At 34.7% G+C, this 13,380-nt stretch overlaps 1 protein-coding gene across 17 annotated transcripts in view; it reads left to right on the top strand.

Moving 5' to 3' along the window:
* REV3L (REV3 like, DNA directed polymerase zeta catalytic subunit) overlaps positions 1-13,380 on the top strand; it is a 177,994-nt gene that overhangs the window by 81,990 nt on the left and 82,624 nt on the right. For 8 of the 17 annotated variants that reach the window (XR_015132838.1, XM_086317268.1, XM_086317267.1 and 5 more), the window contains 5 exons: positions 2,948-3,042; positions 3,604-3,708; positions 4,682-4,766; positions 4,851-5,002; positions 12,487-12,606. Coding sequence is in view for 16 of the 17 variants with exons in the window: in XM_086317268.1 (XP_086173394.1) it covers positions 2,948-3,042; positions 3,604-3,708; positions 4,682-4,766; positions 4,851-5,002; positions 12,487-12,606 (557 nt within the window). In the remaining variant the exon portion in view is untranslated. The remainder of the gene's footprint in view (positions 1-2,947; positions 3,043-3,603; positions 3,709-4,681; positions 4,767-4,850; positions 5,003-12,486; positions 12,607-13,380) is intronic. The other 9 variants (XM_086317275.1, XM_086317274.1, XM_086317277.1 and 6 more) reach the window with 3 other exon arrangements.

Consider the following 13,380-nt stretch of genomic DNA (forward strand, 5'->3'; position numbering starts at 1 on the left):
AATGCTCAAAATCCTTCAAGCTAGGTCTCAACAGTATGTGAACCAAGAACTTCCAGATGTTCAAGCTGGATTTAGAAAAGGCAGAGGAACCAGAGATCAAATTGCCAACATCCATTGAATGATAGAAAAAGCTAGAGAATTCCAGGAAAACATCTACTTTTGCTTCATTGACTACGCTAAAGCTTTTGACTGTGTAGATTACAACAAACTGTGGAAAATTCTTAAAGAGATGGGAATACCAGACCACCTGACCTGCCTCCTGTGAAACCTTCATGCAGGTCAAGAAGCAACAGTTAGAATCGGACATGAACAATGAACTAGTTCCACATTGGGAAAGGAGCACATCAAGGCTGTATATTGTCACCCTGCTTATTTAACTTATATACAGAGTACATCATGTGAAATGCTGGGCTGGATGAAGCACAAGCTGAAATCAAGATTGTGGGGAGAAATATCAATAACATCAGATATGCATATGATACCACTTTTATGGCAGAAAGCGAAGAAGAATTAAAGAGCCTCTTGATGAAGGTAAAAGAGGAGAGTGAAAAAGCTGGCCTAAAACTCAACATTATATAAACAAATAGCATTCATTCCCATCACCTCATGGCAAATAAATGGGGAAGCAATGGAAACAGTGACAGACTTTATTTTCTTGGGCTCCAAAATCACTGTGGACAGAGACTGCAGCCATAAAATTAAAAGATTTTTGCTCCTTGGAAGAAAAGCAATGACAAACATAGACGCGTATTAAAAAACAGAGACATTACTTCGCCTACAAAGGTCCATCCATACATGGTGTGCTTCATTACTCAGTCGTGTCCACCTCTTTGCGACTCCATGGACTAGCCCACCAGGTTCCTCTGTCCAGGGGGGTTCTCCAGGCAAGAATACTGGAGTGGGTTGCCATGCCTTTCTCCAGAGGTTCTTCCCAGCCTAGGAATCGAATCCAGGTCTCCCACATTTCAGGCAGATTCTTTACCGTCTGAGCCACCAGGGAAGCTTAGTCATGTATGGATGTGACAGCTGGACAATAAAAAAGGCTGAGCACTGAAGAATTGATGCCTTCAAACTGTGAGAAGACTCTTGAGAGTCCCTTGGACTGCAAGGAGGTCAAACCAGTCAATCCTAAAGAAAATCAACCCTGAATATTCATTGAAAGGACTGCTGCTGAAGGTGAAGCTCCAGTACTTTCACCACCTGATGGGAAGAGCCGAGTCATTGGGAAAGACCCTGATGCTGGGAAAAAATTAAGAGCAGGAGGAGAAAGGGGTGACAGAGGACGAGATGGTTGGATGGCATCACCAACTCAGTGAGTTTGAGCAAACTCATTCACAGGGGAGGGTGAAGGGTAGGGAAGCCTGGCTTGCTTCAGTTCATGGGGTCGCAAGAGTCGGACAGATGTGAGCACTGAACGGCAACAATATCCTTTCCCTAGTAACACCTCCTATTCTGAATGTCTGAAGTAGTTTTTAATAAGGGCAGGAAATAATTGTAAGTTTCTACTGTGAAATTGCATTTTTAAATATTTCCTCCCTTTGTCACAAATCATCTACTGGAAAATTCACCCTTGAAATTTATAATATAATTCTTTCAAAATTCTGAAACATTTTAGTATAAAGGAGAAAACTATTGGCCAAAACTATTTTATCTGATACTTTATTTCATGGAATAACTTATTTTGTTAAATTAGACAAGCTGTATTGCGAATTACTTTTTCTGAAAGTTAGAGAGATGGATATACTGTGATAGTTTGACGAATGTCCCTCCTCAGTGGTAGAAAGATATATGTGTGTTGTGTCTGTATATCTGTATCTATCTGTGTGTACAGATAAATTATAAAAATTCTTTGTTTTAACAATTGCTTATGATCCATCAAAATTTATACCTATGGCTGATTCATGTGGAGGTTTGACAGAAAACAACAGACTTCTGTAAAGCAATTATCCTTCAAATAAAAAATAAATTTTTAAAAATAAACTTATTTCTTAGGTATGGACAATGGAGAATGAGTTTTGTTAATACAATTCTCTTAAAACATGACCTTATGGTATCACCTCTTTTCCTAGCTATGATCCCAATACTGGACATGGATGGTTTTACAGTTGTCATGTTATGGAAAGTTTTAAAAGTATTCCCTAGCTCAGTAGTAGTTGTTGAAGGCAGAGAGAGCAATATCACTTGCCCACTTTTCAATATGTTTATTTCCCCTCAACTCTTGGTATATATTTCTTCCTAATTTTTAAAAACCATCCTTTTTAATTTTTAAAAGCCATCTTTTAATAATTGCCGAGATAGATGCCTCTGGGCAAGTAATTGCATATGTGTATGGTTTTTGATGAGTCCCCTCTCTTGTCTCTCTGTTGTCTTAACCCAGCTCGCTCTGGATATGACCCACATGCTGAAACATTGTATATTCCCTTTTATATATTTATATAATTTTATGTATTTATGTATTGTTTATTTTTGGCTGTGCTGGGTCATTGTTGTTTCACGGGCTATCTCTAGTTGCAGACAGCTAGGGCTACTCTCCAGTTACAGCTTCTCATTGCAGTGGCTTCTCTTGTTGAGGAGCACAGGCTCTAGGGCGTGTGGGCTCAGCAGTTGCGGCTCCCAGGCTCTAGAGCACAGGCTCAGTAGTTGTGGTGCACGGGCTTAGTTGCCCCACAGCATGTGGGATCTTCCCAGAGCAGAGATTGAACTCGTGTCTCCGCAGGCAGATTCTTTACCACTGAGCTACCAGGGAAGCCCTGTACATTCCTTTTATATAAAATATAATGAACCAAAGTATGTAAAATGATCCCAAAAAGATCTCTGTAGAGTTATCAATTGATAAATATCACTGGCTTTCTGGTTACCCCTTAAACATGAAAAATCATTTAAGAAAAATCTTAAGAAAATGTTCTCTTACGTAATTATTGTGTCTTTTGATACTTCTTTAATACAGCTCTTTAATACTGGAAGGTGTTGAACCACAGAGTACTTGTGAATTAGAAGTGGATGCTGTAGCTGCTGATATCTTAAATCGGTTGGACATTGAAGGTATATACACAGTTATTCTTAGTGTATATTTTTATTTTTAAAAATCCATGACCAAAGAATGGAAAAAGTATGGAAGAAAATATCACTAGGGAAGTGAAATTAAAGGAAAATGTAAAATATTATGAAGATTTTTTTTCCTGTTCCCTGATGAGATAGTCATTTTTCATTTATGCTTCATTCATATGAGTTTGTTTGTATAAACATAAAGTAAGTGTGACACTAAATAAATAAATTAGCCATTATAAAAGAATTTACTATGCTCTGCCTGCTAGTTTTTTTATTTCAGATTATGTACCAGGGAGGGGACTTTTGGGTCTGTTGACTATCATCAAATGTTTGAATCTTATTCTCTTGCTGGGGTTTTAGGGAACTAGTAAGGAAACTAAAAAGGGAGTAATATAGTAAATGTAGGTTGGGATAATTTATTTTATTACACAAAGTAGGTAATTGTTTTTCTTAAGGGCAACATTTATTTTTTTTTAATGTATGGATTTCTCTTTTTTTTAAGCAAGTAATTTTCACTTTGACCCTTGTTGTATTGAAGTATTATTGTGATTACAGCTCAAATTGGTGGAAACCCTGGTCTACAGGCCATATGGGAAGATGAAAAGCAACGGCGAAGAAATAGAAATGAAACTTCTCAAATAAGTCAACCTGAATCACAAGGTACAAGCCTAATAATACTCTGATGATACTTTTTTAGCTGGATATTTTAATGAAAAAGTACAAGCCATTGAATTTTTACCTTGACATTAGATTTTGCTTTTCAAACTACATTTAAATTCTCTACATATTTTTCTTCCTATTCTCATTATTCTTCACATCGAAAGTGTCACTCATTGTCTCTCATAAGAAATTGACATCTTCGTTGGCCTTGGTTTTCATTCTATCCTTTTCTCCTTTTTCATTCTCTAGTGTGTTTTAACCTTGGCATTTCCGAATGAGCTATAGAATACTTACAGAAAAGCATGAATCCCAACTTAGAAACACTGTTTAGTCCATTAAGCTTTGAAAATGTAACCCATGAAATTCTGTCCCCAAATTATTTCTCTGGGTATGTCATAAATTCTGACTTTGATTAACTTGTACATCTCTGAAGAAAATACTCATTTGATTTGTTACTAAACTTTGATACATTCAAAAAGAATTGGAAGAAATTTTTTAAATGCCATGGATACAACAAATTATTAAATAAAAGTAAAAGAAGAGAAGACAGTTTAAAAGGAATACAGTAGTAAGCATACACTGAAGTCCAATTAAAATTTGTGTTATAATCTCATGGACACTAAAAATCCTTTGATAAATTTTGAATGCCTTTTATGCCTTTTAAAATAGAAATATTTTATAAAGGAAAAATTTCTAGGTTCATGGTGTATGATAACATTTTTAGATAGAAAATAATGTTTTTGTTTTTAATTTATAGAACTTAATCTTGAAATGACTTTAAGTGCTTAATTTTATAGCTTCAGTAACAACCATTTCCTTTTTGTTTGATTTATGTAATAGGACTGTTTTTAGGTGGTGTTATATGTGTCAAATATAGGAAATTGCTACCATTTTAAAAAGGTACTCTAGGAAAAAGGTAACTATTTCATTCGTTTGCTGTCTACATTTTTTAATGAACTTTTAAAATTCAAAGATCGCAGGTTTGTGCCAGCAACAGAAAGTGAAAAAAAATTTCAGAAGAGACTTCAGGAAATTCTCAAAGAGAACAATTTTTCTGTGTAAGTGGTTATTTATTATAGATCTCAGAACTAATTTTATTGCTTTGTTATGTAGTTTTTTATAAAGGATGTGTTTTAATTAAGCAGAACATTATCAGGATCTGTGGACTACAGCGATGGATCCCAGGAGTTCTCTGCTGAATTAACATTGCACTCTGAGGTTCTGTCTCATGAAATTCTTCCGTGTACACCAGCTAATATGGTAGAAGTCCACAAAGATTCAGAGTTGAGCAAAGGTAAGGGTTTTCCTGCAAACATACAGAAAATACCATTATATACATCCTGTGTATCTAGCACTGAGATATTAGTATTTAGTTGAGTTAGCTCATTTTTTTCCCTAAGAACTAAATATCATTGATGTAGCAAAAACCTCTCTCATTCCTTTACCTTTTCTTAATCTCTAAAGGTAAGCATCATTCTAAAGTTGATACATATTGTTAAACCATGTATGATTTTATGTGTTCTTACATAAGTATGTCCACAACAAATACTATTATTTTAGGTTTTAAATTTTACATAAATGGTGTCCTTCTTAGCATAGATTAAGCAATTTGCATTTTCCATTCAACATTATATTTTTTAACTATTTAATTGAGGTATAATTTACATGACATAAAATTCACTCATTTCAAGTGTATATAATCCAGTAATTTATGGTAAATTTACAGAGTTGTACTAACATCTCCATAATTCAGTTTTAGAACAGTTCCTTCACCTCAAAAGACTCCAACCCTAAGTAACCACTAAGCTGTTTTCTTGTCTCTCAAGATTTATCTTTCCTGGGTAAATCATGTAAATGAAGTCATAAAATATGTGATCTTTTGTACTTTTTTACTTAGCATAATATTTTTCGTTTTTTTCCATACTGTAGATCTCTATCAGTATTTCATTCTGTTTTATCGCCTAATAGTATTATTGCCTTGTACCAATATATTTTATTGATTCATTCATTAGGTGATGAATATTTGAGTTCTTTTCACTTTTGGGCCCTTAAGAATAATGCTGTTCTGAACGTTTATGTCTTTGTGTGGATATATATTTTCATTTTTCTTGAGTGGATATCAAGGAAGAGAATTGCTGGGTCATTTGATAAATTTGTGTTTAATTTTTAATAAATGGCCAAACTGTTTTCCTAGGTGCTGCACTTTTAAATTCCCATCAGCAGTATATGAGGGTTCCAGAGACCTTACATTCTCACTAACACTTGTTATTATCTGTCTTTTTTTATATAGCCATCCTAGTATGTGTGAAATGGCATCTAATTATGGTTTAATTATCATTTCCCTCACTAATAATGATGTTGAGTATCTTTTGTGTCAGCAGTAATAACTTTGAAATCTGTTCTCTTTCTTACATGTTTGTAGGTCACTCATTTTAGCTGCTGATTAGCATTCTTTTGTAAGACTAAACAAGTTTATTTGATTCTCTACAACTCTTAGATGGTTTTCACTTTTGCACTATGGTTAGCAGTGTCACATCTGTCACCTTGTGGCCATGTGCAGGAGTTTCTCTACAGAAAACATATAAAAGTATAATTTGCCAAGTCTTAGGGTATATGTATTATTAAACTCTTACCTTGCTGTTACTGTTAAGTCACTTCAGTCGTGTCCAACTCTGCGTGACCCCATAGACGTCAGCCCACCAGGCTCTCCTGCCCCTGGGATTCTCCAGGCAAGAACACTGGAGTGGGTTGCCATTTCCTTCTCCAATGCATGAAAGTGAAAAAGTGAAAGTGAAGTCACTCAGTCGTGTTCGACTCTTAGCGACCCCATGGACTGCAGCCCACCAGGCTCCTCCATCCATGGGATTTTCCAGGCAAGAGTACTGGAGTGGGGTGCCATTGCCATCTCTGAAACTCTGCCTTAGATAGCATCTATTCTGTCAGGGTTTCTATAATGAAGTTAGTTTTTACATGGTTGGTAGTTAAGAGTGTAATGAAAGTTTTATTCAGAAGTTGTTTTTTATGCATACAGTTTTTCTAGGCAGGGGAGTCAGAATAGCAGGAGTAGAATTACCAACCTTCAGCAGGAAAGGAAAAGCCCTCTTTTCACTGCTGCATGGGCAGCAGAGGCACTCTTGACTGTATTAAAAAGCAGCTAGAAATGAGCACCTACAGCCACCTAGGGCTTCCTCCTTCCCTAAGAGTTGCATCTTGGCGTTGTGCCCTCTGACTCAGAGCAAGTTACACCCTCTCCCAAGTACTTTAATGGCAGCCTTTTGGATCAGAGCTCTACTTTGATTTGCTTTGTCTTAGCATCTTCTAGCCCCATCCTAATCAAAATGTACCCAGAATTTCCATACTACTATTTCCTGTGCATTTTTAATATCTACTATGACAGCTTCCAGCCACACTGAGCTGCCTGCCTGACTGAGCAGTTTATTTCCTGGGGTACCAATTATTGATTTTGTTAGTATTCTCGTTACAGAGTTGCATAAATTTTGTCTTACCGTTTAATTTTCCTTATAAGCTCCATTTTAGTGCTCAGTTTTTCAGATTTTGAGGTATGTTAACAATAAAACTATCACATTTTATTACAGAATTGCTCTATGAAATGATTATACCTAAGTTTATATTCCCACAGAATGTTAGAGCTTTTACTTCCCTACATCCTCAACAATATTTGATAGTGTGAGATGCAAACATTTTTTGCCATTCTCATTCTTCAGAATCTGCATTTCCTGATTACTGGTATTTATAAGCATTTGGGTCTTTCTATCTGAGAATTGCTTATTCATGTTCTTTGCTTATTTTCTATTGCATCAATCGTTTTCTTACTAATGTACATTTCTTACTAATGTGTAGAAATTCCTTGTATTTTCTAGATATCAAGCCCTTGTTAGTTATATTTATTGTAGAGATATTTTCTGAGCGACTTCACTTTCACTTTTCACTTTCATGCATTGGAGAAGGAAATGGCAACGCGCTCCAGTGTTCTTGTCGGGAGAATCGCAGGGATGGTGGAGCCTGGTGGGCTGCCATCTCTGGGGTCACATGGAGTCGGACACGACTGAAGTGACTTAGCAGCAGCAGCAGCAGACTTGAACTTTATTTTTGGTCTTTTTTCCCATTTTCTTCCCTTTTTTAAAAAGAGTGTTTTGTATGTCTTTCTAGCATTATATTTAAGAATTTTTTTCCTTTACTGTTTGGTTTTGGTACCTGATTTACAAGTTATTTCCTATCCCGCTGTAATGAAAATTTTCATCCTTAAGGTTTATGTGTGCTTACAGTTGGTTTTCCACATGTAGGTCTTCAATTCGTCCTGCATTTTACTTGTGTACATAGTAAGGATCTTACTGTATCTGTTTTTTCTAGGTATAAAGAGCTAGTTGTTCCAACACATTTATTGGAAAAAAAATTGTTTTCACTGAATTCCCCAACCTCAGTTGTGTTCTCCCATGTTAATATCATACTGTTCTAATTACTGTTGCTTTGTAAGTATGGGTATATATCAGGGGCAGATCTCTGAATAGCTTCAAAATTGTCTTAATGACTCTTGGATCTTTTAAAAAGTTCTCCCATGTTAATTATAAGATCAGATTGTCTTGTTTCTGAAGAGAACTTTGTTGAGATTTTATTGGAAAATTATTGAATATATAGACCGATTTAGAAATATTTTAAATCTTTCTATATACCAAATTATCTCATTTATGAGCATGATATATTTCTCAGTTTATTTGGTCTTCTTCCTTGTCTGTAAGTAAAGCTTTGTGGGTTTTTTTGTAAAAATATTTAATATCTTTTGTTAGATATATGCCAGGTGCCTCATAATTGTTGCTGTTGTAAATTTATCTTTCAAAAATTACATCTTCTAATTGCTGATATTAGGATCTTCACTGACCTTGTGTGTCAGTCTTATATCCAACAACTTTTATTAGTGTTGATGATTTATATCTGTTTCATTGGATTTTCTGTGTAGAGTCATTATCAGAAAATAATTTTTACTTCCCTTCCCATCCTTATATTTTTTTAATGTTTTAATGCACTGCTTAAGAACTCTACAATAATGTTAAGTAGAAATCATAAAAGTGTTCTTCCTGGCTTAAAAGGGAATGTTTTTGTATTTCATCATTAATTATGAAATTTACTACAGGATATTGGTAGATACGGAGAAGGCAATGGCACCCCACTCCAGTACTCCTGCCTGGAAAATCCCATGGATGGAGGAGCCTGGTGGGCTACAGTCCATGGGGTCGCGAAGAGTCGGACACGACTGAGCGACTTCACTTTCATTTTTCACTTTCATGCATTGGAGAAGGAAATGGCAACCCACTCCAGTGTTCTTGTCTGGAGAATTCCAGGGACGGGGGAGCCTGGTGGGCTGCCGTCTATGGGGTCGCACAGAGTTGGACACGACTGAAGAGACTTAGCAGCAGCAGCATTGGTAGATAAATTTTAATCAGTTTATTAAATAGCAATTAAATCTTCTATTTCTTGCTTGCTAAAGAAAATTTGAGTTTTTAAAAGCAAGAATGGATATTAAGTTTTACCAAGTTTTTCTTTCTGAATTTATTGACATAATCAGTTTTTCTCTTTTACTCTGTTAATATGGTAGTCACATTAATAACGTATCTAATGTTAAACTGTCCTTGCACTCCTGAAACAAATCCTTGTTTGTCATAATGTGTGTGTTTTTAAGCATTGCTGTGTTTACTTTGCTAATAATTTTGTTTAGGGTTTTTTTTTTCTTCCAGGAATTGAGAAGCATTCATACTTTAACCCCATTAAATGCATTGTAGAGCTTTTCCTATTTTTCACCTCTCCTTTCAAGAATTTTTATTGGATTGATATAGTCTATTTTTAGAGATTTGATATATCTCATCTGTAAAACCATTCAGACTTAAACAGGTTTTTTTGTGGCTTGATTTTTATGTGAGGGTGAGGGTAGTAAGGGCTTCCCTTGTGGCTCAGATGGTAAAGAATCTGCCTGCAAAGGATCAGACCCAGGTTTGATCCCCGGGTCAGGAAGATCCCCTGGAGAGGGGATGGCTACACTCCTGTATTCTTGCCTGGAGGATTCCATGGACAGAGGAGCCTGGAATCCATGGGGGATATAAAGGGTTTAGATTTTAAACTATTAATTTATCTTCCTTAATTGTTACAGGTTTACTCAGGTTTTTTATTTCTGTTTGAATCAGAGTTTATATCATATTTTTCCTAAGAAACTACCCATTTAATCTGAGTTTTCCATATTTTTGGTATAAAGTTGCTCACAGTGTTCCTTTAATATATCTCTTTTACCTTTGGCACTTCCCCTTTTATTTCTAATGTAATTTATTTACTCTTTCTCTGTTTTGTTGTGATCATTCTTGCCAGTCTTATCTATTTTGTAATTAGTTTTAAAACCTGCTTTGTTTTCACTGATCTCAGTTTAGGGGTTTTTTGTTTTTTTTGCTTTGGGATGACCTGTTTTTTTGTAGTTTTCTTCTTTGTTCTTTCGTCTTGATTAAACACTCTAGCTATGTCCTGGGTTGAAAACATTGATTTTCAAGTCTGAATATCAAGGGCAGAAAAATAGAATGTGCGTGGGGAACAGAGTAGTCCAGGTGGGGAACAGAGTGGTCCCTGTGGGGAAATGTGTGTGGGTTTATTTCTGAGCTCTGTATTCTGTTTCATTAATCCATATGTCTGTTCTTGTGCCAATATCATGCTGTTTTGATTACTGTAGATTGTCTGAAGTCTGGGTGAGTTATACCTCCTGCTTTTTTTTTTCTTCAGGATTGCTTTGGCAATTCTGGATCTTTTAGGAGATCCAGAATCTATATCCAGAGTATAAATTTTAGGCTTATTCTGGTTCTGAGAAAAAGTCATGGGTATTTTGATAGGTATTGCATTAAATATATTGATTGCTTTGGGCAGCATGGCCATTTTAACAGATTTAATTTTTGTAATCCAAGAGCATGGAATATCTTCCCATTTCTTTAATTTATCTTCAGTTTCCTTTATTAATGTTTTATAGTTTTCAGCATATAAATCTTTCACCTCCTTGGTGAGGTTTATTCCTAAGTATTTTACTTTTTAATCTGACCTTAAAAGGGACATTTGTTTACGATCTCTTCCTGATATTTTATTGTTAGTGTAAAGAAATGCAAGCAGTTTCTGTATGTTAATCTTGTATCCTCCTACCTTGCTGTGTTTGTTTATTAGTTCTTGTAGTTTGTGTGTAGAGTCTAGGGTTTTCTATATATCATGTCATACCATCTACATATAATGACAGTTTTACCTCTTCCTACCGATTTGAATACCTTTTCTTTTTCTTGTCTGATTGGTGTTGCTAGAACTTCCAATACTGTGTTGAAGGGAAGTGAGGGTCTACATCCTTGTCTTGTTCCAAATTTTAGGTGGAAGGCTTTCAGCTTTTCACCATTGAATGTTATATTGGCTGTGTATGTGTCATAGATAGCTTTTAGTATGTTAAGATATGTTTTCCTCTTTACTCACTTTTGTAAGGGTTTTAATCATGAAAGATGTTGAATTTTATCAGATACTTTTTTCTGCATCTATTGAGATGATCATATGGTTATTGTCTTTTCTTGTGTTTTGATGTGGTAGATCACATTGATTGATTTATGTATGTTGAACCATCCTTTTGACTCTGGGATGAATCTTAATTGTTCATGGTATATGATCATTTTAAAGTGTTGTTGGATTCAGTTTTCTCATATTTTGTTGAAAATTTTTATACCAATATTCATCAAAGATACTGCCCATAATTTTTGTTTTTTTGTAGTGTCTTTGTCTGGTTTTGGCATCAGGGTAGTGGTGGCTTCATAGCCTATCTTTGGAAGTGTTCCTTCCTCTTCAGTCTTCTGGAAGAGTTTGAGAAAAATTAGTATAAGTTCTTCTTTGTATGGTTGGTAGAATTTGCCTGTGCAACCATCTGGTTCTGGACTTTTGTTTGTAAGGAGTTTTTTTTTTTTTTGTAATTACAGATTCTGTTTCAGTCTAGTGATTGGTTGGTCTGTTCAAGATGTATTCCTTCTAGATTCAGTTTTGGAGAGCTGTATGTTTCTATAAAGTTATCCATTTCTTCTAGGTTGTCTAATTGTTTGTGGTATTGTCTTATGGTTTTTTGTATTTCTGTGGTATCAGTTGTGATTTCTCCTCTTTGATTTCTTATTTTATTTGGATCTTCTCTCTTTTTTCCTTGGTGAGCCTGGCCAGAGGTTTGTCAATTTTGTTTACCCTTTCAAAGAACCAGCTGTTAGTTTCATTGATTTTTTTTTCTAGTTTTTTGAATCTCTCTTTATTTATTCCCTCCCTGATCTTTATTACCTCCTTCCTTCTGCTGACTTTAGGTTTTGTTTGTTCTTCTTTTTGCAGTTCTTTTAGGTGGTGGATTAGATTGCTTATTTCAACTTTTTTTTTTCCTTAAAAAGAAGGCCTATATCACTATGAACTTCCCTCTAAGAACTTGTTTTACAGATTTTAATGTACAGTGACTTTATCAGGGTAATATAACTGTACAAACTAGGTACTTGATTTAGTGAAGAGATTGTAAACATTTAGTGATCACAGTTTCAGGGTTTTTTTTTCCTGTGTGACTGGTTAGGTTTCCTGTGGCTTTCATTAAGTTTATTATATTTTATTTAACATATATCACTAATACTTCAAAATTTTAAGTAGGTTTACATTGTAATGTTTTCTAATTTAAACAAATTGTAAGCAGCTTCAGATTTAGGTCATTTACTTTAATGTTTTTGTATTCTTTGTCCTTTTAAGGTCACACTAGACCCAAAGTGGAGGAAGCTCTTATTAATGAAGAAGCAATTTTGAACCTCATGGAAAACAGTCAGACTTTTCAGCCTTTGACCCAAAGACTGAGTGAGTCACGAGTTTTCTGTAAGCAACTATTCTGTCATAAATTTTCAGTATGTTAAATCAACAAAAGTGCATATATCAGGTAGTATTTTTTCTTTTATTTGAAGAGGTTAAAGTTGCATGTTGAATAAATTCTTACTCAGTATAAGAAGGAAATCTTGCATTAAGAGAAGTATAGTTTCTTTTTTTGTTTTCCATACAGCTTTTTCTGTTAAATAGTTGGAAAAGAAAATAACTCTCTTTTTCTTAACTTCACTTTGGTTGAAAGAGAACTGTATTGCTTTAAGAGGAAATGTGTTTATTTTGAATTAAAATTCTTCAAAGTTAAGTACATTAATAAAATACCGTGATTGATTCTTTGTTAATAAGTCTCAGAAATTTCCCTGGACAATACCTTTCAAGCTATTAATTCTTGACTAGCATAGGACATAACAGTTATTTCTGAGTATCTTTTACATTTCCATAAATGCATTTTCATTACTATTACAAGCCATTTACTAGATTTCATTTCAGTAATTTACTCTAAATTACTGATATCTTTTTCAGAAATGTTTTTAAATTTTCATTGCAAAAAGTGAAATATCATTGAACTTCCTGCATCTTGTTTTGCTCGGTATAACAATTTTATGTTTCTTGCTTACTTTGTTTTTCCATTCTTACTGTATCAAATGAGGTATAGCATCAAATGTGATCCTACCCCTCCACAGTATCCTCTCTCTGTTATTTACATTTTCATTTGAGTGGAAGATTAACTCAGTGACTAGGGACAATATCAAAATTACTGTACACAGTCAT

The sequence above is a fragment of the Bos grunniens genome, chromosome 9, assembly GCF_055505025.1.
Source record: "Bos grunniens cultivar Pamir isolate PY7600 chromosome 9, Bosgru_T2T1.0, whole genome shotgun sequence".
NCBI lineage: Eukaryota > Metazoa > Chordata > Mammalia > Artiodactyla > Bovidae > Bos > Bos grunniens.